General features: G+C 53.7%; 10 protein-coding genes across 10 annotated transcripts; 6 read left to right on the top strand and 4 right to left on the bottom strand.

Annotated features, from left to right (window-relative positions):
* Positions 1 to 642: 642 nt before the first annotated feature.
* On the top strand, positions 643 to 3,497 carry M421DRAFT_97737 (PAP2-domain-containing protein; the record flags this gene model as incomplete). The annotated part of the gene is made up of 4 exons (XM_033598536.1): positions 643 to 746; positions 886 to 1,594; positions 1,655 to 2,113; positions 2,688 to 3,497. 4 exons carry the CDS (start codon positions 643 to 645, stop codon positions 3,495 to 3,497), a joined length of 2,082 nt encoding a protein of 693 aa, XP_033453901.1.
* A 982-nt stretch (positions 3,498 to 4,479) lies between these two features.
* M421DRAFT_97736 (uncharacterized protein) lies at positions 4,480 to 6,998 on the bottom strand (the record flags this gene model as incomplete). Its single annotated transcript, XM_033598535.1, has 5 exons — positions 4,480 to 5,084; positions 5,130 to 5,215; positions 5,263 to 5,905; positions 5,958 to 6,429; positions 6,480 to 6,998. 5 exons carry the CDS (start codon positions 6,996 to 6,998, stop codon positions 4,480 to 4,482), a joined length of 2,325 nt encoding a protein of 774 aa, XP_033453900.1.
* A 1,573-nt stretch (positions 6,999 to 8,571) lies between these two features.
* Positions 8,572 to 10,474, top strand: M421DRAFT_415994 (putative aldehyde dehydrogenase). The gene is made up of 6 exons (XM_033590909.1): positions 8,572 to 8,733; positions 8,780 to 9,151; positions 9,201 to 9,520; positions 9,572 to 10,080; positions 10,129 to 10,324; positions 10,373 to 10,474. The coding sequence occupies exons 1-6, from the start codon at positions 8,701 to 8,703 to the stop codon at positions 10,383 to 10,385; spliced, it is 1,443 nt and encodes a 480-aa protein (XP_033453899.1). The 5' UTR covers positions 8,572 to 8,700; the 3' UTR covers positions 10,386 to 10,474.
* Positions 10,475 to 10,832: 358 nt separating this feature from the next.
* Positions 10,833 to 13,153, top strand: M421DRAFT_415993 (uncharacterized protein). Its single transcript, XM_033590908.1, has 3 exons — positions 10,833 to 11,189; positions 11,251 to 12,030; positions 12,081 to 13,153. The coding sequence occupies exons 1-3, from the start codon at positions 11,171 to 11,173 to the stop codon at positions 12,677 to 12,679; spliced, it is 1,398 nt and encodes a 465-aa protein (XP_033453898.1). The 5' UTR covers positions 10,833 to 11,170; the 3' UTR covers positions 12,680 to 13,153.
* A 44-nt stretch (positions 13,154 to 13,197) lies between these two features.
* Positions 13,198 to 14,655, top strand: M421DRAFT_201918 (uncharacterized protein). Its single transcript, XM_033588119.1, has one exon. The coding sequence runs from the start codon at positions 13,346 to 13,348 to the stop codon at positions 14,198 to 14,200; it is 855 nt and encodes a 284-aa protein (XP_033453897.1). The 5' UTR covers positions 13,198 to 13,345; the 3' UTR covers positions 14,201 to 14,655.
* Positions 14,656 to 15,155: 500 nt separating this feature from the next.
* On the bottom strand, positions 15,156 to 16,986 carry M421DRAFT_97728 (uncharacterized protein; the record flags this gene model as incomplete). The annotated part of the gene is made up of 9 exons (XM_033598534.1): positions 15,156 to 15,269; positions 15,303 to 15,521; positions 15,569 to 15,694; positions 15,856 to 15,962; positions 16,009 to 16,088; positions 16,266 to 16,363; positions 16,396 to 16,518; positions 16,559 to 16,696; positions 16,954 to 16,986. The coding sequence occupies 9 exons, from the start codon at positions 16,984 to 16,986 to the stop codon at positions 15,156 to 15,158; spliced, it is 1,038 nt and encodes a 345-aa protein (XP_033453896.1).
* A 718-nt stretch (positions 16,987 to 17,704) lies between these two features.
* On the bottom strand, positions 17,705 to 20,650 carry M421DRAFT_97727 (uncharacterized protein; the record flags this gene model as incomplete). The annotated part of the gene is made up of 2 exons (XM_033598533.1): positions 17,705 to 19,584; positions 19,840 to 20,650. 2 exons carry the CDS (start codon positions 20,648 to 20,650, stop codon positions 17,705 to 17,707), a joined length of 2,691 nt encoding a protein of 896 aa, XP_033453895.1.
* Positions 20,651 to 21,121: 471 nt separating this feature from the next.
* On the top strand, positions 21,122 to 22,994 carry M421DRAFT_97726 (eukaryotic translation initiation factor 3, gamma subunit; the record flags this gene model as incomplete). The annotated part of the gene is made up of 3 exons (XM_033598532.1): positions 21,122 to 21,207; positions 21,281 to 22,931; positions 22,983 to 22,994. The coding sequence occupies 3 exons, from the start codon at positions 21,122 to 21,124 to the stop codon at positions 22,992 to 22,994; spliced, it is 1,749 nt and encodes a 582-aa protein (XP_033453894.1).
* On the bottom strand, positions 22,887 to 23,957 carry M421DRAFT_415988 (actin-related protein 2/3 complex subunit 4). Its single transcript, XM_033590907.1, has 4 exons — positions 23,905 to 23,957; positions 23,781 to 23,826; positions 23,454 to 23,728; positions 22,887 to 23,401 (listed from the first exon to the last, which is right to left on the bottom strand). The coding sequence occupies exons 1-4, from the start codon at positions 23,908 to 23,910 to the stop codon at positions 23,156 to 23,158; spliced, it is 573 nt and encodes a 190-aa protein (XP_033453893.1). The 5' UTR covers positions 23,911 to 23,957; the 3' UTR covers positions 22,887 to 23,155.
* A 249-nt stretch (positions 23,958 to 24,206) lies between these two features.
* On the top strand, positions 24,207 to 25,437 carry M421DRAFT_52160 (P-loop containing nucleoside triphosphate hydrolase protein; the record flags this gene model as incomplete). Its single annotated transcript, XM_033595000.1, has 2 exons — positions 24,207 to 24,340; positions 24,390 to 25,437. 2 exons carry the CDS (start codon positions 24,207 to 24,209, stop codon positions 25,435 to 25,437), a joined length of 1,182 nt encoding a protein of 393 aa, XP_033453892.1.
* Positions 25,438 to 25,566: the final 129 nt, after the last annotated feature.

Genomic DNA, 25,566 nt, shown 5'->3' with positions numbered 1-25,566 from the left:
CGGCCCAGCGTGCATACGCAGCGCCAAACGGCTTGTCAGAGATGAGGTGAACCTCCGTCTTCACGTCCCCGTACGCCTGCCGCAACATCGAGGATCTTCAATTTGCATGCCAGCTTCGTACAACGCAGAGTGAATCAAGCTAACTGTATGTATACGCCCAATTTAACCTGCTGCAGCTATCGCATGTTCAGTTCGAGCGCCCATGCACCCGTCCAAAGAGTCGGTCTCCATCTGAGAGTCGGTGCATGCCTAGCTCGATAGATGTTGCTGGCATGGATGCTGCTTGTTGCAGCTGTTGTCCATTTAGAGCGTAGTACATAAGTATACTCAGGAAGTCGGCACAGAGACTTGATGCACAACTGAGCAAGCACGCCTTCGGAATTTCTACATACCAAACGTAGTTCGGAGCGGCTCGCCCTTAGGCTAACCCTGAGTTTTACTGTAGGCTCCGCTCTACAGGGTCATGCGCTAGTCGGTCGAGCCGCCATCGTCGAGGGCCTGCACCATTCAGGTCGACGCCCCTCATCTTATATTGTGCAAACACAACAGTTAAAGAGCACACAAAGCGAATCGCGGGCATTTTGACGTCTTCCCCGTTCGCCACTACAGGTGGAGGACTGGATTTGTTTCCTTCCCGGTGCCATGGACGAGGGACAGCCACATCCCGACACTCTGGTTGGACATGACACAGCCGCATCCAAACGCCGGCGAGCTGATTCAGGGAGCTCCACCTCCATCGAATCTGTGTAAGTTGAACAACACTTAAAAGTCACCTACTGTCCACGTCTTCTGTGTCTCGCTCTCAGCATATAATCAAGGGGGCGTTGTATTCTGCTGGCTTCACGGTCCCGCGAAACGAGACTCGCTGCTAACTGCGCCACGCAGTCGATCTGTTCGCACTGTGACCTCGGAAGACCTCGAATACGTACACGAAAACGGCCGCACCTATGGCAACAATACATACCTCCGGCCGTGTGCGTTCAACGATGATCTCAAAGAGCAAGATCGTCTGTTTTTCCAGCATCAGATTTTTGTCCACGCACTGCAAGGGCGGTTGACTACCACGAGGCTTCTCGCCTCGACCAGAAGGATTCTCGATCTTGGTACCGGGCCCGGTCACTGGGCGGTCGCGATGGCGCAAACGCATCCACGAGCAGAAGTTGTCGGCATCGACATGACACAATGGGATCTCGACACAACAGAAGCGAACATGGGTAACGCAGACGTGAGGTGGGAGCTCGACGATTTGGATGTATGGGGGATCGATGCACACACAGAGGAGCTGAACTCGATCTCAAACTTTGACTTCTACCGCGCGATGATGCATCGAGATCCTGTGCGCTCCCCGCCCAGGTCACCAGAGCGAGTCAGATTCAGCAGATCCATCGCATGCCCTGAGACATCTGTTGAATCACTCGCGATCGACCCCTACAGCCTTGAGTCCCCGACAGAGCCTAGGTGGAACTTCAGCGAGCCTTACGACTTCATTCATCTTCGCGACATGAAGGGGTCATTCTCACACTGGGAAGAAGTGTATGCAGAGATACATAACAGCTTGTCGCCTGGCGGGTGGATAGAAGTGGCGGACTGGGATGTAAGTTGAGCACCATCGCACAATTCGACATGGTATTACCCATGCTGACACGACCCATAGTTGGGGTCTGTACCAATCGATCACGCTACGAACGACCCAGCGTCTTTCCCCGTGCCAACTCTACGAAAGCTGTTTGCCTCCATGATGGAGGCATCGTACAAGTCAGGGCGCCCACTCGGCCTGTTCTACATGCATCCCTCGTATCTCGAAGAAGCGGGCTTCATCGACATTCAGAGCACCCACGTCAACGTCCCAATCGGGCAATGGGCCGGCGATGAGGAACAGAAACGAATAGGAAAGCTGATGCTAGTCGTGGTCATGGAACTGTTCGAATCGAGCCTTCTACGACTGCTGACAAAGTACGGTGACAGAGAGCGGATATGGACAGCTGAGGAAGTCAGGGCGGACATTGCGCGTGCGCAAGAAGAGGTTGTGGATGTCGTGGAAAGGGCAGAGCGTGGAGAGGCAGAAACATGGTGTGCCAGCTTCAAGTGGATCACCGGGAGGAAGAGCTGGCATGCGAAGTAGCAGGTGATGAGGTGAGCGGTGTAGCATTTTAAGCGGGCGTTGGATCAGCGAAGCAGAAACGTAATGATGAGACGAAGGTAATTGAGCATTGCATGCCACGGCGAGCATCTAAAATGTGATTGTGAGCCGTGTTTCGTTTGAGTAGACGACTGCTTTGGAGAGAACGCCAAGAAAGCAGTGTGATGATGGACATGAGAGGGCAAATAGCAACGAAACTAGCGCCAAACACGCGTCATTCTTGGAGCACTTGTTTGGACACCTCGCCCTTTCCCCCAGACGTCCAACCTCGCAATGCCAATTGCGCCGCCGGCACACTGAGAATGCCTGCCCGATCGCCCAGGCGCAGCACACATGACCTGCTCAACGCACCAGGCTTTGTAGGAGCAGCAGCGCGCTTCTGGCAGGTCCGTCTCCAGCCGCCGCTCGCGTGCCGCACACACACACTGACCACGGCCAGCGCTCCTATGCCTCCGACTATGTCGGCCTTGCGCTGCTGGTCAGCGGCTACATATTTGTACGCCACGTCGCCGCCTGAAATGGCAACCAGGCATTGCTGACAGTCCAGCTGCAGATGCAGTTCCTCGCCGAGCCTTTCCACCGCATGTTCTACCTCTCCGACCTGCGCATCGCCTACCCGCACGCCCTGCACGAGCGCGTGAACGTCATGTGGCTGTTCATATACGCCGGCGCCGTGCCGCTGCTCACTCTGATTGCATGGATCGCCGTAACGCGCCCCGGCACGCACAAAGCGCACGTCACGATCCTCGGCTGGCTGGTCAGCATGATCCTGACGCTCTTCCTGACCGACGTGATCAAGAACGCCGTCGGTCGGCCGCGCCCGGATCTGATTGCGCGGTGCAAGCCGCAGCCTGGCACGCCGGGCGACGTCCTCGTCACGTTCCAAGTGTGCACGCAGACGGACCACCACATCTTGCACGACGGGTGGCGCTCGTTCCCCTCAGGCCACAGCAGTTCCTCCTTCAGCGGGCTGGGCTATCTCGCCCTGTTCATCGCGGGACAGTGCCATGTGTATCGCCCGCGGGCCGATTTGGCGCGCGTGCTGCTTGCCCTTGCGCCGCTGCTGGGCGCCGCGCTGATTGCGATCAGCCGGTGTGAGGATTACAGACACGATGTCTACGACGTCAGTGTGGGCAGTCTGGTGGGCATCTCGGTCGCCCATTACACGTACAGGCGGTATTACCCCGCGCTCAGGAGCAGGGACTGTGCCAGCCCGTACCCGAATCCGGCAGATGAGAGGGCGTTTGCAAAGGTCAAGGACGAAGAGAGTATCAGGGCCGCGCAGGATTTCGCGCTGGATGAGTTCGACGACGAGGACGAGGAGAGGGAGAGCAGGCCGCTGAATGGACGGCGGTAGAGAATCGCACTCTGGAATGCTCATCGTACGAAGCTATCTCTGTAAATATCCTTACAAACCCTCCACGATTGCTGCAAGTCGACATGACACCCGGAGGCTTTGATGGGCTCGACGTCCTTCACGAGCTCGGTCGAGTTATTGACATATGCGCATCCACGGATCAAGCTATTCAGCGATCGCGACTTGCAGCGCAAAGCCCGAACGAAGCCACAATCACACGTCTACCTCCAGGCTCACGCACTCGACCACTCTCAGAACCCATGCCCGTCTTCCAACGCCTCCCCTAGACACAGCGCTGCAATCCCAGCCCCCAGCTTCGTCTGCTCAGTCTTGTAGTCACCTTCTCGCGACGGCTGGACGCCTCTTGGCTAACGCATTCAGTCTTTAGTACCACTCCAGACTCTCCACGTGCTTTTCAACGGCCTCTTCCTCAAGCTGCCTCAGGAACACTTCGCGCGCTGTACTGACTGGCATTGTCCAATGGCTCTCTTGGGATACTTTGCAGTGTGTCTCGTTCGAGATAGTCCGACTCGTAAACTTCCCTCCCGTGGGATATCTGCAATCTCGCGACGGTCGCCATCTTGACCTTGACCTTGGTGCAGCCTACCTAGGCCGCACTTCTCTTGGACGAATCAGACCTCAGGATATCTTTAGTGCGCCCACAAATCCATCGGAATTCATGTTTCTCTGCCTTCGCGGTGTCCATGCTTTGACTACCTCCAGGCCGCACGATCAACTCAACAATCGAGTCGAGTACACACGTCTAGAAAATGCCTGATATCGATAGCATATCCAACTGCGTGGGCTGCAGGTCCTGTTCCCATCGTTTGATCAGAATCAGAGCTCAATCACGCCCTGTGGGACGTCGGGGTACAAGGGTCTGGAAGCGCGCACCGCACGGGGATGGAGGCAGAGTTTGTCAAGCAAAGTCATTGAAAAGGGGTATCGGTACAGGATAAGACAGGTCCGCCTCCGTCACGTCCTAGCCAGACCAGGGAGGGAAGTAGCTGTTCTCTGGTGGGACGGTATTGAGCTCGTGCTCGTAGTTGAAAGGATCGCCCCAGAAGCCAAAGTCGAACTCTGGTACTATACCAGGTGTCGGTTGGCTGTCAACGATGTTGTTGATGTTGCTGAGGTTAATGTCTTCCCAAGATGGCGCAGCTGGCGCTTGCATTGGCCCCATGGCCTGAACGAAGCTCGGTTGAGGGTAAGCCTGTGCAGGCTGTGAAGTTGTTGGCGGCTGGCCGTATAGGGTCGGTGGCGCTCGTATGGCGTAGCTGGGTATTTGGCCTTGTCTAGGGTACAACTGAACGTTGCTGTCCGTCTGCAGTGCGGTAGAGACTGGCGCCGTTGGACTGGCGTAGGTGCTAGAAGCTTGCGACTGCGCTCTCTGCGACATGGTGTGCTCCTGAATAGCCTTGTCGATCATGGCTTTGACTGCGAGCCATGCTTTGGCGCCATTGTTCTCGCGTAGGATGCGTGACATTTGCAGCGCCCTGAGCGCTCGCTGTCGATCGGGGCTGTCGAACATCGGATTCCGGAGTTCGGATAGTACGTGCATTATCGCCTGGAAAGACGCAGCGCCGCCTGCAGACGTTAATCTCGATCATAACTCAGGAGAAGACGACAAACCTATGTGCCACTGGAATCGAGCAGCGTCAACGTCGACGGACGCCCCGTTGATAGTTTCGATACAATTGACGGATTTTTCAAATATCCTGTGGCTGTTAGCTGGTGTCCTTGTAGATCTTAATCGACTACTTACGACTTGCGAATGTCGTTGGAGAAGACAACATCGCGGTACGCTCTTGGCATGCGAAGCCAGAAGAGCAGGTAGCAACGCCACTCAAGTATGGAAGCCAACCCCATACACAATCTCTGCATAGGTATCTCCGGATTACAGAAGCGAAGATATTTGCGGTGACACTCTTCATGCACCTCGTCCAGCATCTTCTTGATCTGTTCATATAGCTCTTGAAGTTCTCGTGCGGGGTCTGGTCTCGACGTGCCGTGCAGACCCGAGTCAAGCATCCGCCTTTCCAGGTGGTATGTACTTCGAATGATTCGCCGTAAAGCTGACATGCCCTGATATCTAACAAGCTGGAACGTGATCGATGTAAATCTCTTCTCGTCGTATGGCGCTGGACCAGGACTTGCTCCGTCAACAAGGTCTTCATCCTCGACGTTACGCGGGAGCAGCGTTGTGTAATAGTCCTCTGATAGACTCGGTTCCTGTCCTTTGCATTCGGCAGCTCGAAATTCCAGGTGGCCTAACTGATACCATATGCGACGACGAAGCTCGATCGTGAGAGCGTCCATGGAGCCGGCCGGGAAGAGGGATGGATCATGGTGTAGACCTTGGTTTAGCGCAATTCGTGTAGCGATACCTAGCAGCGCCCAAGCCTTACCTAAAAATCAAAGTCAGCGGAAATACGCGATGGTTCTGAATGCTAGTATTACCCATGTCTTCCTCCCTTGTGATGCAGCTCAGCCAGAGCACGAAACCTTGGAAGATTTCCAGGCTTGAGGTGGTGAGGTAGTTTTCTCGAGCCAAAGAAATCTCGATACCGAGCTGGAAGCGATCCATAAGCTCCTCTTTCGTGTCACCAAACCGGCTCTGGACGACATTTGGAGGTAGCGAGATGATTGCTGAAAAGCATATTGCGAAGGCCAGAGGGTGTGTTTCGCGCATGTACGTCGAGAATCTGCGCATGACCGTTTGTTTGTGTGTGATCCTGATCATTGGATCGATGTTCGCGAAGTAGACGTCCAGAAGCGTATCTCGTTTTTCTTGTGTACCCGGCAATAGTTGTTCCAGATTTGACCCTGCGCCTGCGCGGCCCAATGACAAGAGATCGACCAGACTACTCTGTGGCACCTCTTTTCGCTCTTCATCGGTCTTGTCACCAAGCAAAGCTTTGATGTCTTGGATCTGTGTTGAGTCAGCCTTCACGTTGAACTGTCTCGAGACAGGCCACTCGCCTCCTCCGCAAGTAAAGCGTAGTGTAACGAAGACACAAACTTCGACTGACTGCCGTCAAGGAGAAGAGTACCATCGCCGTCGTCAGCCATGCCAGCGCCGTGAGAGGTTTGGCTATTCGACGACGGCGTCAATGCAGCGTCATGATCCTTCATTTCGCTGTCGACGATAGCTCGAGCGGGCACAGGCGCTATACCGCCTTGCCCCGACACTGCCTTTTCGAGAAGCAGTTCAAGTCGATCAAGGCGCGATTGGACATCGCTGTTCTTCGCGACCCGCCCGTTTCCCGGTGTTAATGATTTGAATCTTCGCCCGGCCGATGACTGTCCCTGGACCTGATCTGACCAGGTACAGACATGGTTACCACGCGTGCAGGCTCCGCATATAGGATGTCCATGGTCGCACTTGACCTTGCGCCGCCGACACGTTAAGCAACTTTGTATCGTCCGCTGTCGCCCTCCGCTAGGCTTTCCCGGTACATTCGGCGAGTGCGCCTGGGAACCAGGCTTTGTCTCAACCATCCCTCGATGTTGACCCTCCTCTTTTCGTCGATCATTCGCGAATCGACATTTAGGTAGTTGCGACGTCTGGTGAAGTCATTGGCGAAAGGAGGCTCAGTCTTCACGTGCGGGGCTCCGCCGAATAGCGCCCGTGTTTAGCCACTTCCGGAAAGATAGCCACTTGCGGAAACGTTATTTCTGTGGATCGCAAATCACCTTTGCGCTTTCTTACCAGATCCCGAGGTCAGTTGCGATATCTATCTGCAATTAGATCCACAATTTTCCCCGTCCCATCGCTACTTAGAAAGCGCTCTTGCGGAGCTGTTCGAGCTACCATGAGCTGGTAACACTGCGGCGTTGTCTGACGCTGCAGTAACTACGTCAGCCACAGGCCAAGCGGAGTTTCATGAACAATGAACACCTCAAGGAACCCTTGACAGTAGTCGGCTACGGAGATCCAGACCAAGAGGACGATCTTTTAAAAAAATTCAGCAACGCAAGCTTCGAATTTTTCTTCGACCAGGTGGCCCTCACGTTCAAAATGCCTCAATCACGATACCCGGAGGATCGGAGATAAAGGGTCTGGTGTACGGTGTCACGTCCTCGAAACGCTGGCAGATATGTCCGGGGTCGATAGCAGACCCCGAGAGTCTGTTCGAACATTGACAACTCTTAACAAGCTTGCATTCATTGCAGACGTCCATGGAGAGCAACAACCTTAGCGGCGATCTTTACTTCCAAGTCATGCTACACGAAGAAGCTAGTCTTTGAAGACGGAACGATGTTGATGGCCAGTGCGCCGGAGCCGTTCCGTCACGAAGTACCGGCAAGGCCCAGCTTCTTTGTAACTATACTGCACCTGGGTGTTTGTAATAAGTCCCTTAGACATTTCAATGATAGCGACACCAGCCGCAAACACTACCGAGAGAACGCAGAGCTGTAGACTCTTAAAATGTGTACAGACAGATGAATGCTAAGCTTCATTTTAGCCTAAGCAGATCTCAACGCTGTGGTCCAACAATCAAGTATAGGGCGTTGACAACAAAAGCTACAAACTGTGGCTTGTCGGCGATTATTGAGTGCATTAGGTGTGTGTGAAGGCCTCCAGGTCTGCTGGCAGCTTAAACCGAAGTGCAAGAACTGCGGCGCTAGAGCTCGCTGCTTTCAGACTCAAGCAAGCAGAAGCACTGGTTGTGCACAAGTTGTCTTTTGCACTCTGGTTAACGGCGATGGTAAGTCCGAGCGGTGTGCAGCAAGGTATGTCCCATCCACTGATCATGCTCGCCCTGTCAGCGATCCCTGGCCTGCTCACACTGGCACTACGACTAAAGACAGCGAAGTTAGCTTATGCCGCATCGGCAAGCATGGATACCAAGGATGTGATGCGGTCAAGACACTCGATGAAGCAGTGATTTGAGGCTCCCATTTTGGCGTGCGGGCCGAGAGCGGAATCTAACTGTATTTGGCGACAAGCTGTGATCTACGAGGTACTTCCTTCCACGGACGAATACTGTGAATGCGGGGTCGTCTAATACTTCGAACGGGATTCGGAAATTTAGACTTCCCGGCGAAGCATCAGCTTCGATGTGAGATGGTCTGGACTGCATATAAAAGCACGACGGCATCTGCTGAGCAAGAACTTAAGCAAGATTCCCTGTCGTTTCCCACCCAAACACAACGTTGACAATCTCCGAGACAATCAGTATCATTCTCAGTGTTCGAAATGGTCTACAAACAGCTGTTCATCAACAATGAAGTGAGTTGTTCGTCCAAGAAGAGACTCGTATCTGACATGCACCGAGTACGTCGATGCCACATCGGGCGAGACTCTGAGCATCTACAATCCGCATGACGAAAGTCTCGTGGCAGATGGGATCCAAGTAGCATCGCAAGAGGATGTTGACAAGGCGGTCGCGGCCGCTCGCGCGGCGTTTAAAGGCGAATGGTCCGAATGGACGCCGCAACAGCGCAGCAAGGCGATGCTGAAGCTCGCAGATCTTACCGACAAGCATGCTGAAGAGCTTGCTTTGTGGGAAGTGAAGAGCATGGGTCAGCCCATCTTCCAAGCCAAGGCCCTTTATGGTTTTTTTGGCATGGTTTTTAGGTACTACGCCGGCTGGACAGATAAGCTTCCAGGAGAGGCCTGGTCCGAGAACGAACAGGGCTTATACAAGGTATGAGAACTTGGACTGGTTTGTGAAGCTCCATCTGACCCCTTGATAGATCGTTCAATATGATCCTATTGGTGTGTGCGCCGGCATCGGTGCATGGAATGGCTCCTCGATCTTCTTCGCTTACAAGACTGCCACTGCCTTAGCTGCCGGGTGCACCATCATCTACAAAGCCTCCGAAAAGAGTCCCATTGGAGTGCTGCAGCTCGGACAACTCATTAAAGAAGCTGGCTTCCCGCCTGGTGTTCTTAACATCGTCACCGGTGACGGCAAGGTCGGTGCCGCACTGGCGTCTCACATGGACATTAACAAGATATCTTTTACTGGATCGGCCTTCGCTGGAAAGAAGGTTCAGGAGCTTGCTGCGAAGAGGTATGCGCTCTTAACCTGCAGGACTACTTTTTAACTAACATGCTATTTTAGCAACCTCAAGCGTGTGACCCTCGAGCTAGGCGGCAAGTCGCCCAGTCTGATTTTCCCAGATGCTAACCTTGAGAATGCCCTTACGCACCACAGTCAGAGCTTTCTCATCAACTCCGGTCAGGCATGCGTTGCTTCATCTCGTACCTTTGTCCACGAAGACATTGCAGAGAAGTTCATCGGAGAACTCAAGACGCGATTTGAGCAGCTTTCTCACACCATGGGACAGCCCACCGATTCGAACACGTTCTTGGGCCCACTCGCCGATGATAAACAGTTCGAACGTGTAATGAGCTTCCTTGACATTGGTAAGGAAGAAGCAGAGCTCCTAACAGGAGGTGCAAGGCACGGTGACAGTGGATGGTATGTCCAACCGACCATCTTCCTGAACCCGAAGGACGATGCAAGGATCTACCGTGAAGAGATCTTTGGCCCTGTTCTCACAATACGTACATTCAAGACCGAAGAGGAGGCGATCAAGCTGGCCAACGACACCAGCTTCGGTCTTGCTGGTAAGTTCTTGCGTGCACTCCAATACTCAATCAACTAATACCTTTCAGCCTATATCTTCACAGCATCCATCCCACGAGCTTTGCGCATTGCTAAGCACCTCGATGCTGGCAACGTGAACATCAACACAACGCAGACGCTCGGCCCGAATGTACCCTTCGGCGGATTCAAGGAGTCTGGCATTGGGCGTGAGGGCGGTCGCCAGGGTCTGATGAACTACGTCGAGGCGAAGACTATCTCCATCAAGTGAGTCGCTTTTCATGACATTTGTGTTACACCACTAACGTGTCACAGCATGCTTGCTTGATGTGAGAGATATTGACTATGTAGCCGGCTCTTTTAGAAAAGCAATAACAAGTCAACGACTGGGAGCTGTCAATACCAGTCATTCGTTCATGATCACAATGCTGTCCACTTGAGTTATCTATTCTGAGATTTTGTCTATTGCCAAGATGGTGTTCATTGGCGACTGACCCTGTACGAAGTGTACCGCACTGGTGTGACTGACCTGCATCCCGTTACTAATCAAGGCTCTTTCAACTAATCTAACTAGAAAAGCGACAGCGCGCTTCCGAAGTAGCAATGCAGTGTCACGAAGATATGAAACGAAACACAAAAGTGACGGTCACAACGTGTCTGGAGCGGCGCGGTCCCACGAGCACGCTAAAGGAGCCGCTTTTCCCAACTTGTGCCGGGTGCATGGCCCGCACAGGCTTGCACGCAGCTCCCACTCGCCTGTCACACGTCAGCACACCTTGTCCCGGCATCACGGTGATGTGACTGGCTAAACATAACCGCCGCAGCTAGCACATCCATGGCTTTTCTATGCGATGAGGCTGGGACAAACTTGTTTCCACCATGTTGTTCTTCCCTTAAGGTGGTCTGTCCGGACAACTCTTAGGATCTCCACGTCGCCGGCCGTCGATCGCATCACGGGCCCCACGCCCAAGGCTGACTGCAGTCCTTCCGCTTCCGGGAAGCTCGTCTGAGCTGAGATTTCGATAACGTGTAGCGGCGTGAGAGTGCCAGGGAGCTTCACCGCTGCAGCATTGTTTTAGTGTGTAAAGAGGTCATGTGAGCACAAGGCCGGACATGACGACGCTTTCTCCAGGTGCGCAAACGTCATGCGTAGCTTTGCAAGTACGATGCGCTGACTTCGCCCGTATTGACAGACGTGCGCGATTCGACTCTCCGATCGCTGAAGCTGCATTGCCCCTCTGCTGAAGGATTGCCCTCTGAACAATCGCCCGCCTCGTTCCACTCGCCGACAATGGAGCCCAACCCCTTCGAACATGCAGACACAGAATGGTCAGATGAGGAGGAATTGATACCCAGGCGAAAAAGGAGGACGCAGTATGTGCCTCCGCCTATCAAAGTCACACGCGGCGCGGACACCTCCTCAGAGAATTCGTCTGAACTCAGCCCGGAGAGATTCGGCAAGAATGGCAGCCCACTCGTACCTCCCAAAAGCCCATCGCGGCCAGGGGTGAAACCTGGGAGCAGCCAGGAAGAACTGGTGCAGCGGTTTTACCAAGTAACAAGAGAACGAGATGCATTGAGGAAGGAGCTACAGAGGAAGAGCATGGGACCAAACGGCCTACCAGCTCGAGGGTCTACGGTGTTCAAATCGGAAGAGAAAACACTTATAGAAGAACTGCAAGCACTGCGATATGAGATAAGAGTGTGGAGCGAGGATTACTTTAGTGGACCTACCAGCTCGCGAAACAAGCGGCCACATTTCCATGCAGCCAAAGATCTGTTTGGTGGGTTGACAGACAACTACAACGTTTACTTGAAGCATCCCGACGACCGACCACTTTTAGTACAATCCTACATCTGGTCTATGCTACAAAAGAAGATCTTCAACAACTTCCAGAAAGGCAGTGGGTATGTGTGGGCTGGCAAGCTGGGTGACAAAAAGCTTCGGCACATCAACGACACGCTACGCAAAGGTGCGCAAACCAGTAACCTGTTGACTATGAGCCGTACTAACTCGAGGTAGCTGTGAAGAACGAAGCTCAAGCCGAGGAGTATCACCAGTGGCGATCGCTGACCGTTAATCTTCTTGTGCCGCAAGAAGACGGCAAATGGCGGCCGACTTTCGATGCTGCGCCTGTCCTGAAGCGTATATCGCGCTTGTGCGGCCGTATGCGGCGGAAACTGCGACCATATTCTACCCGGTCACTTCGCGACAGTAAGGAGCAGCTCAGCACCATCGTCTCCGCATCTGTCGCCCTTGATCTCAAGATGAAGCGGCAACTCGCCGACTACCGCTTCGTCACGTTCACTGGCGGTAAGCCGAATCAGTTCTGGGGTTACGGCTTCTATGATAGCGAGATGGAAGACGTGTACGACGACAGCGATGACAGCGAAGGCGGCTATAGAGACAGCCAAAGTGCGAAAGCAAGAAGAGTCGAGCTTGCGCTGGCGCCAGCTCTGGAGAGGTGCGGTAATGCAAATGGGCACGTTTTCGACCAAAGCTTCATCTTGGTCAAAGCAGATGTGAGCTGTAAGAGATTGCAGAAGATGGAGAGACCGACAAGACCAAAAACAGGCTCAAAGATCGGCAGTAAGGGCTTTGGTGGCATGTGGTCCAGATGACCCTGGGGCCTACCGACTGAAAGGGTTGGGTGGTGAGGACGTCGGCGACCATCCTCCACACAACCTTCCAGCAACCCTTGGTCCCTTGCTGCAGACAATAAAGCGATGCATGATTTATATCATTGTCGCGGTCTATTCCTAATAGTTCACGGAGTAAGAGATGTCCTTTGCTCCGACACTCATCAATACTACATCTCGTAGTCGCCGTGCGCCACCTGCTTCATATGATCTTGGTAGGCACCTCAGCTTGTGTACCTGTCGAAGGTCCTTTTCCCCGCCACAGTGTCACAAATTGGACCACGCTCTCGATGCTACAAAAAGCAATAATGCACGTGGCTTTCTTCCGAGCGTCACCATCTACATAACTTGAGTCATCTGCAGATTCAACAACCTGAGCTCCTCACAGCGTTGCGAACTTCAGTGAAGCTTACCCAGGTGCAAAGATCTGCGCTAGGATTGATCGCCGCGAGCAATGTGAGTGGAGGCGCCTAGTTGTATAGGGGTATCCCTTACTCAACCATCATAGCTTCGACTTCGACTATCGTACACGACTGCGCCGCATGACCTGGCAACTTTGCCACCCAGATTCTTCAGAGTTGTTGTCCCCTCACTCTGTCTTCGGGTTTCACCGTTTTTCTATACTAGGCTGAGCACCATTCTCATAATATGCCCGCGAACAATATGCTCGAATCAGTACCATTCAGGTTCCTGGACCTCCCAAAGGAGCTACGATTCATGGTCTACGAGAACCTCAACATCTCGATGAAGCAGCTTCGATTAGTACTTCTCGAAGAGGGACTTCAAGTTGAGCAACAAATCACGCCTACCTGTTCAGATCAGCCAGCCATCACTGTCACATTGCAAACCATCCCAGTCCAGATCTTCACCACATGCCACACCGTCTACTCAGAAGCCCTACCATTCCTCACCCGAAAATTGGACAAGATCCGCGAAACCAGCCCAAGGATCAGTGTAGACTCGGACTGTCTTTACACAAATACTCGCGAGAATACGCAGACACTGCTGCGTTCCGTCCTCGATGATCTCAACCAACACCCGTTCTTCCAATCCAAACCTGGCACTGTCAATCTACAACTCAACGGGGAGGACGCACGACGGCAGTATCCGCAAGAAGTCCACAGATGGCTGTCCCAGACAACTCACCTCCTGCTCTCCCAACGCCCACTGCCCTGTCCTTTCTCAGGGTTCATGGGAACTCGCACCTACCCCACGGTGCGTCTCATCATTGAAGTGCCTAAGGCCTGGAAATACACAGCCTACTGCGGTGTGGCAGTCGGACCACTCATGCATGTCGGGACGCCACCGCTGTTTACAGCGAGTGTCGCAACTCAATTGATGGAGATCTGGAATGATCTTGCGGGCTACACAGAGCGGCAGAAGCATGTCAAGAGCGGGGCGATTGTGTTTGGGCAGGATGATGAGAGGATCAACACGAAGGATGGATTAGTGGTGAAGAAGACCGTTGCAATGGATTTCGGGCTTTGTAGAGCTTGTGACTAGGGATATATGGTCTTGGTTCTTTGTAGTATTGATACCAGAAGAAATGAAGTCGACCAACTTCAGCCTAACCTTCTGAATGATACGAACGTTGATTCTTACAGAAGCAGTTGAACAGGTCATAACCCAAACTCGGTGCAGACTCATCTTTGGGTGGAGATACATACCTACCATTGACCAGTCAGTATGCACTGAACCGGGAAGTATCATCATCAGCGCCCGATCAAAAGAAAAGGGCTGGCAGCGAACTACTCTCACTGCGGTCTGTAGTGCTGTGTGCCGGCCGTATCGCAACCACAAGGCTGAGTACCTCCAGGGACTCAGCCTTACGTTTCCGCTTGCTGCCCTCTTAGACTAAAGATTGCAGTGTTGCATGCACTCACATTTCTCCGACACTCGGGAGGCGCCGTCTACATACGCACAATGTATGGTGTTTTTTTACCACCATGCAGAGTTGCACTGCAATCTTTAGCGCTGCGGAGAAGCCTTTAGGCCACCAAGCGTGGAGGACCACACCTCAGCCTTGTCGAATTTGTTGCGGTATCAAGGGCAAATGTAAATGAATGTATTCTGTTGTTCCGTTGTGCTGTTGTGCTGTTCTGCTTGTGTCTGGCCTGTCAAAGGCTGGCTGCGGGGTCTGTTTTGCATGCCGTGTTTGTGATGCAGCTGAGGTAGGTAAGAGGTGCTCAACAACATGAAGCAGCACCAGACCACCGCCAACAACACGTGATCCGCTTCTCCTACTAACCGTCACAGAATATCTTACTTGCTCCGCCGCGCTGGAGATTGTAGTCGCTGTGCGGGGAGCCATGATGTAAATTGGATATAAAAGAGCAAGATTAGGGAGGAAATTCATCACATACAAGCTAACATCGTAGGCTGTAGCCTAGCAAAGTCACAAGCTATGCGATACCACAACAACTCGAAAACCATATACAATTACCTCGCCACGCCATACTCACACCCTCTCTAACCGCTCCGACTCAATTTCCTCCTGCAGCCGCACGAGACTACTCTTCCTCTTCTTTGTCCTCTCCTCACGCGTCCTATCCAGACTCTGCGCAAACCTGCTCTATGCTCTGGTCTTGGGGCCCTTCCAGTACACGAAGTAGATCGGTTTGGTCACCACGTCTAACAGACAGGCTAGCAGCGTACTCGCATACTGGATCAGTCTGCCGGGCATGTTCTTATACAGCGGCGTGGAGTATAGCGCAGCGACGTTGGCCATGATGTCCCGTGCAAGGTCGTTACCACCGGTGGTGCTGGTAGCGTACGGGCCGTAGGCCACGGTTTCGTAGTAGACTGAGGACTGGTAGATAGCATACTATTCTTCTTAGACTGTGGTGCACTGGAGGTATTCGGGCGACTTACGTTTACGATCGCGACCAGTACGGTGAAGGTCATAGGCGCAATCCACGGGATGCCGCACCCAGGGCCCAGAATTGTCCATGTGAAGCCCATCATGCCGAGAAATTCGAGCGGGGCGAGGGAAACCAACTACCACGGCCGAGCTTCAGGGGCGACGGAGCCTGGGTTCTGTTTGCGCCGAATCGTAAGATCGAGGGCATATAAGAGAGGCATGTGAGGAAGTAACCGATCAAGATGGGGATGAAGGCGAGCCCGAGCTGGATGATGGCAAAGCCCCATTACTCGTAGACGGGTTTGAAACCTTCGAGGAACGTGAAGATGAGGGCGTCGCCGAAGTCGCTGAGGAGGGAGATCCAGACGACGATGTGCCCGGTGAAGAACATGCAGAATGGTTTGCCTGATATCATCAGTGCGGACTTTGATGGCTGGAGTGTCAAAGTGACCGGAGTACCTCCAGAATATGGCCCCACATTCCTTGAAGCTAATCCTGTGTCCGCTGCGAATCTCGTTGGGACCGTAAATGCTACGGCTTTGCCACTCTTACGCCCCCTCTTCGCTTCAGGGTCGAGCAGAACAGTCGATCTGGTTCCGGAATTGCAAAAGTGAGCAGCCTGCACGAAGCCGCCCAGGATGACCTGAACCCAGAAGACCATAGTCAGATGAGAGACAGAACGGATGTCCATAAAGGTTCTCAGCTTACCATGGTAATGACATTCGTGCCTTGACAAAAGCGCCGATGATAACACCCACTACCGAACCACCTGCAGATGAGAGTACCAGGAACGCAACAGCACACTCCTGCTCATCAGGTTCCCACATGTCCGCAGCACACCCAGTGTTACAGATCCACCGGCAGTGGACAGACCACCCAAGATTCTGAACACGAGGATAGTTGCGTAGCTCTTGCCTAGCGCGCAAGGAATTTGCCACAGATTGACAAGGGATAAACTGAGCTGTTGTCGGCCAGCGGTCATACTCCTCTGACCAAGGCACCCACAATTCGCAGCCAAATCCGTAGGCGATGAGGAAGAGTGCCTGCGGGATGCGAGCATCTTGCTCGCTGACGCCATACTGTTCGTGCACAAAAGACACACCGTGAGAGTACGTTGACGCATTGCTATTGATGCTGATCTATATGAAGAATACTACGATTAATATCTGCCTTGTGGAAAGAACAGTTTGTATATAACCGCAAGTAGGAATGTTCATATGCCGGGAGGCATTCGCAAGACGTACCACTTTCGCCAAGTCTTGAGAGAGTGCCCTAAGCATTCCCGAGCATCGTTGTCTTAGAGGTCGACTTCGTCGCCTTTGATGAAACGATCAGTCTTAGACTGATCTATATGCTGGCCTTCGCCATAGTTTGGGTTGCGCTATGTGTCGGGCACAGCTGTGGGCCGATCTTTCTTAACTGTAGCCATAATGGTTGCTGCAAATTGTGAGGAAGGGATGCACAAAGATGACAAGGCTGGATCAGAGCATGGCGCGAGACATATACATGCCGTCATACATCGTTACAACGGCTCGTACCCTTCTTGACCGTTCTGTGTGTCGCATGATGCACCCTTACCGCTGATGTCAAGAGCGCGGGTGGCTTTGTTCAAAGGAGCTTCTCTTGCCAATCCCACTCTTCAATGTGCAGCCAAGGCTTACTGCTCTACACAACCAACGCATCTTCTCAAAGGCAGGGCCCTAAGCTTCGGGAGAGCAGCTGGTGATCTGTGTCAGGCCTTCCGTGTTGGAGGAAAAAGTGGCAGACGCCAAACGAGAGTATCTGATATTGCGTCGTAAGTGTTGCGAAAAGGCACATTTCGCGGCACAATATTCAGGCTGCTTCATGGCCTTGTGAAGACTTCTTCAGCCTGATGTGTGATTGAGAACGTTGCGTGATGTCACGATGAAGTTTGAGCCGAAAGAGAAGGACGTTGATACATGGTCAAGAAGGGATGCAAGTCTAAACATTGGCTATTGTGACTGGCGAAACCAGCCAGAAAAATGATCATGCTACGCCAGGGTATAAATGAAACTAGTCCATCGGCTCAGCTCATAGTACAATATGACCGGTGGTGCTGCGCAATACTCCTAGAACACCATCGGAATTAGCAACGAGAAGCGTGATGAGGAAGGAATGATGCGTGTCTACATGACAACGCACTTCTCCCTTTCTTCGCCATTTGGACCCACTACTCCAGCGCTCTGTCGCCGTCCAGGCCTCCCGATGATTGAGCTGGATGGTAGTCGTCCTGAGTATCTGCGGCCAGCGGGACCAGCTCCGGGCGCAAGACCGCTACCGGTATTCTGGTATGCACTGCCCTGTCCGGGTAATGGTGCGTTTGCACTCGCAGGATGACCTGGAGGCGGGTTATACTGCGGAGCCGTTGAAGCTTCTTCATAAGTTGGTGGTGGCGCTGGACCCTGGTTTGGTCTGTGACCCGTGATATTATTGTTGTTGCGGCGAGGTGGGATCACTGGTGGCTGCTCTCCAGCGCGTGAAGCTCTAGGATTAGTGGGGCGCTCGAGTGCTTGCGTAGCTATCGCATTTTCGGATGCCTGATTGTCTCGCACACGCTGCTCGGTCTCGCGTCGTCCGCGATCCTCTTCTTCCTCTTGCAGCTGAAGCGCCAAGGCGAGATCATGGTCCTCCTGTTCGGCCCTGCTAAGGCCCGTAGGCGAAGTAGGCTCATCAGCTTGAATAGCTGGGTCTGTAGCTGCTACTGTTTGTTGCTGGACCGGGCGACGAGTCAGAACAGTGGTCCAACCTTGGCTATCGTCGACGACCGGACTCTGCCGTTGCTCCTGGTGCTGTACGGCGCCTTGAGGAGCAGATTCGTGGTTGCCAACAGGTCGGAAATCGCCTGAAAATAGCTCACTGCCCATGCCATTTACATCAATCAACGACTCCCACACAATCTCATCATGCGATGAATAGCCTTGGTCTGTGACCAGGGTGACAAGGTTCTGTGTCCGAGGATCCTTGAAGACGGTCGAGAAGTGATCATTGCGGAACAGAATTACGACCTGACCGGGTTGTAGACTGTCCTTCATAATCTTCAGACCGTGGTCTGTAAGCTGAGTCGGCCATCGGCTCAGGAATTCCTTGATGGCATGGATGTCGGTGAACATTTGTTGCTCACTGCCAGTCAAAGGCTGACCAGATTGTAACTTTGCGTCCAACTCTTCTTCTTGGAACTGCACATACTGCGATGTTTCATAAGACTTTGCCACACGCTCGAAAGCCTGGTATGCTTCAGATCCTGGTTCGGGCAGCCACCCATGAATCAAGGGAATATCGAATGTACGATACAGCTTCATGTCAGATGTATTTTCGAAACCTCCGGCTTTCGCACCTGGGCGGTTGACAAGTGCAGTATTGCCGTGAGTAGCGTCTGTGTCAGGTACAAACATTGGGTTGACATTCAGACCAGTGTGCAGAGCGAGGAGGAACTTATAGAGATCGCTGACATCTGGAAGCTCCTGTGCTGCATCACCGCGTCGCCCTGACATGAGCTCGTCGAATACGGCATCGAGTAGTAGGCCGAGACTGACTTGCTCTCGTGTGCGCAATGTCTCAACTAAAGCAGTGTCGATACCAGCAGGCGTTGACAGAACCAGGGCATTCACCAGAGCCAGTAATGGACATGGTCCATTGAGGTTCTGAGTGAGGATGGGTGAGGTGCGCACACCAGGCTTGTTGACATCGTGCCACCTGATGTGCTTGATCTGGTAGTGCTCTCTCCTTTGCCTATTCATAGCAGTGTTCGGCGACTCGGGGCCTAGAGATGTTGATGCCCCGATAATACCAGTCTCAAGTGGCCGTGGAGGAAATGGCGGTGGCTGCTCCTCAGTTGACCTCCTTGGCGGCAATGGTGGCAAAGGCTCATCTTGAGGCAGCGAAGATGTCTGCTGCAGTATGTAGTGAGGCGGTTGTTCATGAGTCTGTGGAACTGGTGGAGGCTGCGACTGAGGAGGAGGAGGTGGTGCCCAAGCAGGTTGAATCGCCGGCGCCGCGAAGTCGTGCTCTGCGTGCGGTGGTGTGGATTGGAAAAGCGAATCGTGCTGTTGCGGTATGAGATTAGGAACATGGGGTTGCTGTTGCAGATTCAAACTATCTGCAGTTGTTTGTCTTGGCTCTGCGTTGCCTAGCGGAATGCCAGCGCTAGCGGGTTCCTGAGTCTGCCTTGTAGGCTCACTCTGCTGCCATATATCGGGATCTTGCCAAGTTTTGGAAGTCTCGTGATCATTGGTGACTTCAGACCGCCCATTCGGTGGCGCACTATCTGCAGCTGTGCTCCACGGGTTGGCACTCGGGGACTCATCTCTTAGATGGTCGGTGTGAGGTGTGGCCGTCTCGAGCGCTACTAGAGGTGGCTGGTAGACAGAGGGCTCTCTATGGCGTTGAGTAGTATTGTCGTCTAGGTTGAGATTGGCCATGTGGTTGGTTGGTGTAGCCGGGGTCTGATAAGCAGGAAGCTCTACAGGATCGAATTGCTGGGATTGTCCATGTGAATCTCCCCAAACATTGTCCCCGTCAAAGGTGCTCTGCCCGGTCGTCTGCATCTTCAGATATGGGTTGTTCGTCTTCAGCGGCACCGAGCCGGTCGAGCCATCGTTCGAGATTGTGCTGACGCCGCCATATGAAACACCACTGGCCCCGGTAGCCATAGGCGAAATATTCTCCCAGGACTTCTTGATAGGCACACCTGCCGGCGGACCAGCTTTCAGAGCATCTGGAATAGCGCCTTGAGTGCTGGACGCCGGTGCCGGTGCCTTCCCCCCCGCTGGCTTCAGCGCGTCTGGTACGCTCGCCGGACTAGGGTCGTCCCACTCGTCGCCCGACTTGTCCCAGTCTTCGTCGCTGTAGTCGGACTCGTCGAGGAGATCGTCATTCTTGCGTGGTGCTGCTGCGTTGGGGGCCTGAAAGTTGAAGGCTGGGGTACTGCTGGAGCCTGCAGGATAGCCATTGTGCGCGGACGTGGAAGGCACTGCAGGCGCGTGCTCTTCGCCAGGTGTGACGGGATATGGGGGGTTCGCTTTCGAGAGCGGGGCTGGCACAAGGCCTTCGTCTGTGGAGGGCTTCATCACCATCGCGTTGGGCGGTGATTGTGTGAAAGCTGGGAGTCGAAGGTGCGGGTTGGTGGGTGAGCAATCAAGCTCCAAGCCCCCAAGGCCGGTGTTTGGCAGGAGTCACAGCTTGGCTTTCGTGTCTGGGCCAAGGTAGAACTATTGGGAAGCCTGAAATTACGATTGAGGAACAGGAAGTACAGCGCGAGTGTGGCGATGAGTAATCGTGCGCATACGCGGCCAGCCGTGTAGTAAGTAAGGCGGATGTTGCAAGCCGGCGGGCGCATACATTACGTCGTTGATGCACCGCCACAGTATGTATTTGTGCACCGCCACGCATGTGAATTTCCATTTTCATGGTTAGTTGGTCAATTTTCTTGGCTATCAAACGACATTGCGCCTGTCGCAACAACCACCGCATACCGCCTAGAAGAGCTCAGCTGTCGTACATGACCTGGTAGTTTCGCACGCAAGGAGCGACGGCCACCAAGGAACATGCATTCCCACATTCGGCCCCATACGCACGTCGCGTTGCGCCTGCCGTCGGGCATCTTGAAGATCGTCGAGCTCAAACCCAACACGTACGTTGCATAGCCGGAGTGAGCCCTCCACTTTCGCCCCAGACCTCAGGCACGCTTGCTAAAGCTTGCACAGGAATATTTTCCTGGGCAAATTCGGAACCTTCAACTCGAACCTGCTACTCGGCCGACCGTACTACAACACATACGAGCTTCTCGACAAAGATGACGGGAAGAAGAACGCCGAGCTGCGCGTTGTACCGGCAGCAGAGCTTCACGCAGAAGCTGTAGGAGACGCTCATGCGCCTCAACCCGTGGGAGAGGAAGCGGACGAGAATGCCGAGGGTGGCGCTGGGTTCGACATTGTGGGGGCAGACGGCGAGGTCATTATGCGCAACAACCGTCTCACAGTCGATGATGCGACACGGCAGACACTTACTATGGAAGAGATTGAAGAGCTGAAGAAGGCCGGCACGGGGTCAGGAAAAGAGATCATTGCGAAGATTATGGCGTCGCATCAGGCCATCAGTGAGAAGACAGCTTTCTCGCTGGCGAAGTACACGCTCCGGAAGTCGCGCAAGTTCTTGAGAAGATTCACAGCGCTGCCACTGGACGTTGGGCGATTAGCGGAGCACATACTGGAGAAAGAGGCGTACAGGATCATGGAGCTGCGAGAGGAATCGCTCGGCCTGATTTCCAGCTGGTCAAACATCCACTGCGGTGCCACAAGCCGCCTCCTGAAAGCGGAAGACGGCATAAGCCAGATTGGCGGCGGTCGCTGGCTCGTAGTCGACGACACCGGCGGTCTCGTCGTCGCAGCACTCGCCGAGAAGATGGGCCTCCTTTACCCTACCGAAGAATCGGACGACACATCAGACGACGACGAAAAACCCACAGAAACTCCCTCGAACGAGCAACAACCCTCCACGGACACCGTCATGACCGATGCCGACCAGTCCGCCGACCCCTCCAACCCCACAGATCCATCCAACCGCCCTCGAAAGGCCCCACGACCACACATTCCGCAAATGTCCGCCTACACAAACACCCTCACCATCTTGCATCCCAACAGCCAACCCAACCTCGCCTGCCTCAAATTCTTCGGCTACGACGTCGGGCAACCCGCTCCCACGCACCCGCTGTACAGGCACCTGAAATCACTATCCTGGCTCTCGCTCATCGCGCCAGAAGATGACCCGTCGTACATTGAGCCAGAGCAGCTCTCGGCAACGGAGCTCGAAAGCATGAAATCCAGCAAACGGGGCAACTACTACAAGAAGAGGCGGCGGTGGGAGAAGACAAAGCGCGTTGTTGATGAAACGAAGAGAGGTGGCTTTGACGGTCTGGTTGTCGCGACGAGTATGGACGTCAAGGGCGTGCTGAGGGAGCTCGTGCCACTGGTCAGAGGAGGCGGGAAGGTCGTCGTATACCACCAGAACGTCGAGCCTCTCGTCGAGCTGGTGGACTGCTACAGCAAAGAGCGCCGCGCAGCCTTCATTGCCAAGGAGTTTGGCGAGCAAGGGCACAACGGAAAGAGGGCACTTGAGGTGGAAAATGGTGTTGCGGAAGACGAGGAGGACTTCCCGGTCAACCCTACACTACTGCTTGCGCCAAGTTTGCAGACGGCGCGCGCTAGGCAATGGCAAGTGCTGCCAGAGCGGACGCATCCTATGATGACGAGCAAGGGTGGTGCTGAAGGCTATCTGTTCACCGCGACAAGAGTCATACCGGTCGAAGGCCGGGTGGAGGCGAGAGGGCACGGGACGAGGAAGAAGAGGAAGACGGTGGTTGAGACGCCTGCTGAAACGAGCGCTGCGGAGACACCCGCAGAAGCCTAGGCTGAATCCTGATACCCTTACATTCTTCAATTGGGAGCTTTGCATTTGACTTGGGTTGATTTGCTAGATTTCCTGCTTCTTTCAAGTGGCCTCACAGATCCTGCAGGATTCGACATGCGTCACACTAACATGCTACTGACTTGACTGTCCTTGCAGTCTTTTCCTGCTTGTCCCTACAACGCCTTGCCCATGAACTTCCTCTTTGTGTAGCTCAGCCACCACTTGCTCGGCGCACCCGTCTCGTCGGCGTATACTCTGTTCAATAATCTTGAGGCCAGCTCTTGACGCATTTGCATGATGTACTGTCGCAGTACCTCCGCAGAGTTCCTGTCTGGGGGTGCCTCGAAAGCCTGATTCAAGGGAAATCCGGCATCGCCTGGAATCGCGAAGTTGGTGTCGAGTGAGAGGTTCATGACCGCCTGTATATCACGTAAGCACCCGTTTCTGCTGATGTGGGTTTCCCAAACGCACCTTCTCGGCTTCCCTCCGACCCATGCCTGGCTTGATCTTGCCCAGTACCTCGCTCACATACAGGATGCCATAGATCATGACGCGGTCGGCGGGACCCTTGATCTCGAAGTTGCGGAAGAATGTGTTTGCGCGAAAAAGGGCGAGGATCTCATCGAGAGGGTCGTAAGATTCGTGTGATGCATCGATGGTAAGCTCTGTGACGTCCGCGGGCAGGGCAGGCAGCTGTTGTGCGGGTCCGCGAGTCCGTGTGCGAAGTGGAAGGAGGGCGAAGTTGCCTGACATATCGGTGAGCTTGTGAGCAAGTATAGCTGGCGGAGGGTGTGGTACCAATGAGCTGCTGGTTGGGCTCCTCGAGGAAGACAGAGTGGTAGGCCTGGCGGGGTCAGCTACGGTGTGCAATTGGTAGCGATGTTATTTTGAACAGAGTCGCAGAAGTATTCGCAGCACTTACGGGCATCTTTAGTGTATGCAGCCGGCGACGTTGTGGTGTGTGGAGCTTTCGTGGGGTTCAGTTGGCTGTGATGGCGCAGCTCAATGATGTACGGTGTGCCGTAGGGCTGAGGACCGCGGGGATCAGGGTTTACTAAGCAGACCCAGGTCGCAGCCTCGACCTGAGCACTTAACGCGTCGCGTCACCTAGCGCGTCGTCATTGCCGTGAGACTTCGCGCGCCTCGCATGAAGGATGCTAACATAATTCGTCTTTGGTCGTCCTGCACCGTTCCTACAATACCCCAATTGATTCTTCCGCCATCATGTCGGATATTGAGGATGAAATGGATATTGATGCACCAGTTGCAGACACCTCAATCAGCTTTGGTGGAGACGCCAAAAAGGGCAAGAGGAGTGCGGCCAATCTGCCTGTAGAAGCTGAAGATTCGCTACCATGGTCAGTATAAAAGCCTTCAACAAGAGTCTTGCGACTGACGGCAGCCCAGGGTGGAAAAGTATCGACCAAACTCGCTCGCCGATGTAGAAGGGCACCAAGACATCATCGCAACCATCAATAAATTCGTCGACACGAACAGACTACCACATCTACTTCTCTACGGTCCACCAGGAACTGGAAAGACGTCGACCGTACTCGCCCTCGCCCGACGAATCTACGGCAACAAGAACATGAGGCAGATGGTTTTGGAGCTGAATGCATCAGACGACAGAGGCATCGACGTTGTACGAGAGCAAATCAAGACTTTCAGTAGTACGAAGCAGATCTTCTCGGCTGCACCAAAGGCCGGGCATGCATCGCTTCCAACCTTCAAGCTGATCATCCTGGACGAGGCCGATGCTATGACTTCGACAGCGCAGATGGCCCTACGACGTATCATGGAAAAGTACACAGCCAACACACGATTCTGCATAATTGCAAACTACACACACAAGCTCTCGCCGGCGCTCCTGTCGCGATGCACTCGCTTTCGCTTCTCACCACTGAAGGAGCGAGATATCAGGAATCTGGTGGATAAGGTTGTCGAGGAGGAGAAGGTCAACATCACACAAGACGCTACAGAATCACTCGTCACACTTAGTAAAGGTGATATGAGACGAGCTCTGAATGTCCTGCAAGCTTGCCATGCGTCCAGCACTCCTCTACAAGAGCCTGGGAAGCCCGCAGTGGACCCAAGCACCATTGTGCGAGACCAGATTACGCAGACCACCATCTACGACTGCATCGCGGCACCACACCCCTCGGATATCAAGTTTATCATCGAGACACTACTCTCAACAAGCGACATGACCCAGTGCCTGCGTACCGTTAATAACTTGAAGACCTCGAAGGGATTGGCACTAGCCGACATTCTGATAGCAGTGAGTGAAGAGCTTGTCAAGAACGACGTTCCTCCTCAGGTCATGGTTACTTGGATGTCGGGCCTAGCAGATATCGAGTACAGGCTTAGCGGAGGAGGAAGCGAAGCAATACAGACTGGCGCCGCCATCGGTGTTGTCCGGACCGGCGTAGAGCTCATAGGGAATGGCAAGAAGTGAAGGATTGCAGACACCTCAGGCGAACGGCGTTCAACAAGGCATTAGCGGCTCATACCCGCGAGACGATGCCACAGCAATTGCTGAACAATCACAGCAGCAAATATGCGCAATTTACAAGCATATCGATGT

This window comes from Didymella exigua (genome assembly GCF_010094145.1).
Source record: "Didymella exigua CBS 183.55 unplaced genomic scaffold M421scaffold_2, whole genome shotgun sequence".
Classification (NCBI taxonomy): Eukaryota; Fungi; Ascomycota; class Dothideomycetes; order Pleosporales; family Didymellaceae; genus Didymella; species Didymella exigua.
The sequence above is the reverse complement of the archived record's forward strand: the minus strand, read 5'-3'. Positions and strand labels throughout refer to the sequence as shown.

What these genes read in the sequence shown, in the direction of transcription:
- M421DRAFT_201918 (XM_033588119.1), top strand. Translation starts at nt 13,346, where the DNA reads ATGCCCGCGAACAATATGCTCGAATCAGTACCATTCAGGTTCCTGGAC.
- M421DRAFT_415994 (XM_033590909.1), top strand. Translation starts at nt 8,701, where the DNA reads ATGGTCTACAAACAGCTGTTCATCAACAATGAA. An exon ending in CAGGAGCTTGCTGCGAAGAG is followed by an intron (nt 9,521 to 9,571) that starts GTATGCGCTCTT and finishes ATGCTATTTTAG; the next exon opens with CAACCTCAAGCGTGTGACCC. An exon ending in CACCAGCTTCGGTCTTGCTG is followed by an intron (nt 10,081 to 10,128) that starts GTAAGTTCTTGC and finishes AATACCTTTCAG; the next exon opens with CCTATATCTTCACAGCATCC.
- M421DRAFT_415988 (XM_033590907.1), bottom strand. An exon ending in GCCCAACCAGCAGCTCATTG is followed by an intron (nt 23,729 to 23,780) that starts GTACCACACCCT and finishes CCGATATGTCAG; the next exon opens with GCAACTTCGCCCTCCTTCCA. An exon ending in GTCGGAGGGAAGCCGAGAAG is followed by an intron (nt 23,402 to 23,453) that starts GTGCGTTTGGGA and finishes CGTGATATACAG; the next exon opens with GCGGTCATGAACCTCTCACT.
- M421DRAFT_415993 (XM_033590908.1), top strand. An exon ending in CAACGACACGCTACGCAAAG is followed by an intron (nt 12,031 to 12,080) that starts GTGCGCAAACCA and finishes AACTCGAGGTAG; the next exon opens with CTGTGAAGAACGAAGCTCAA.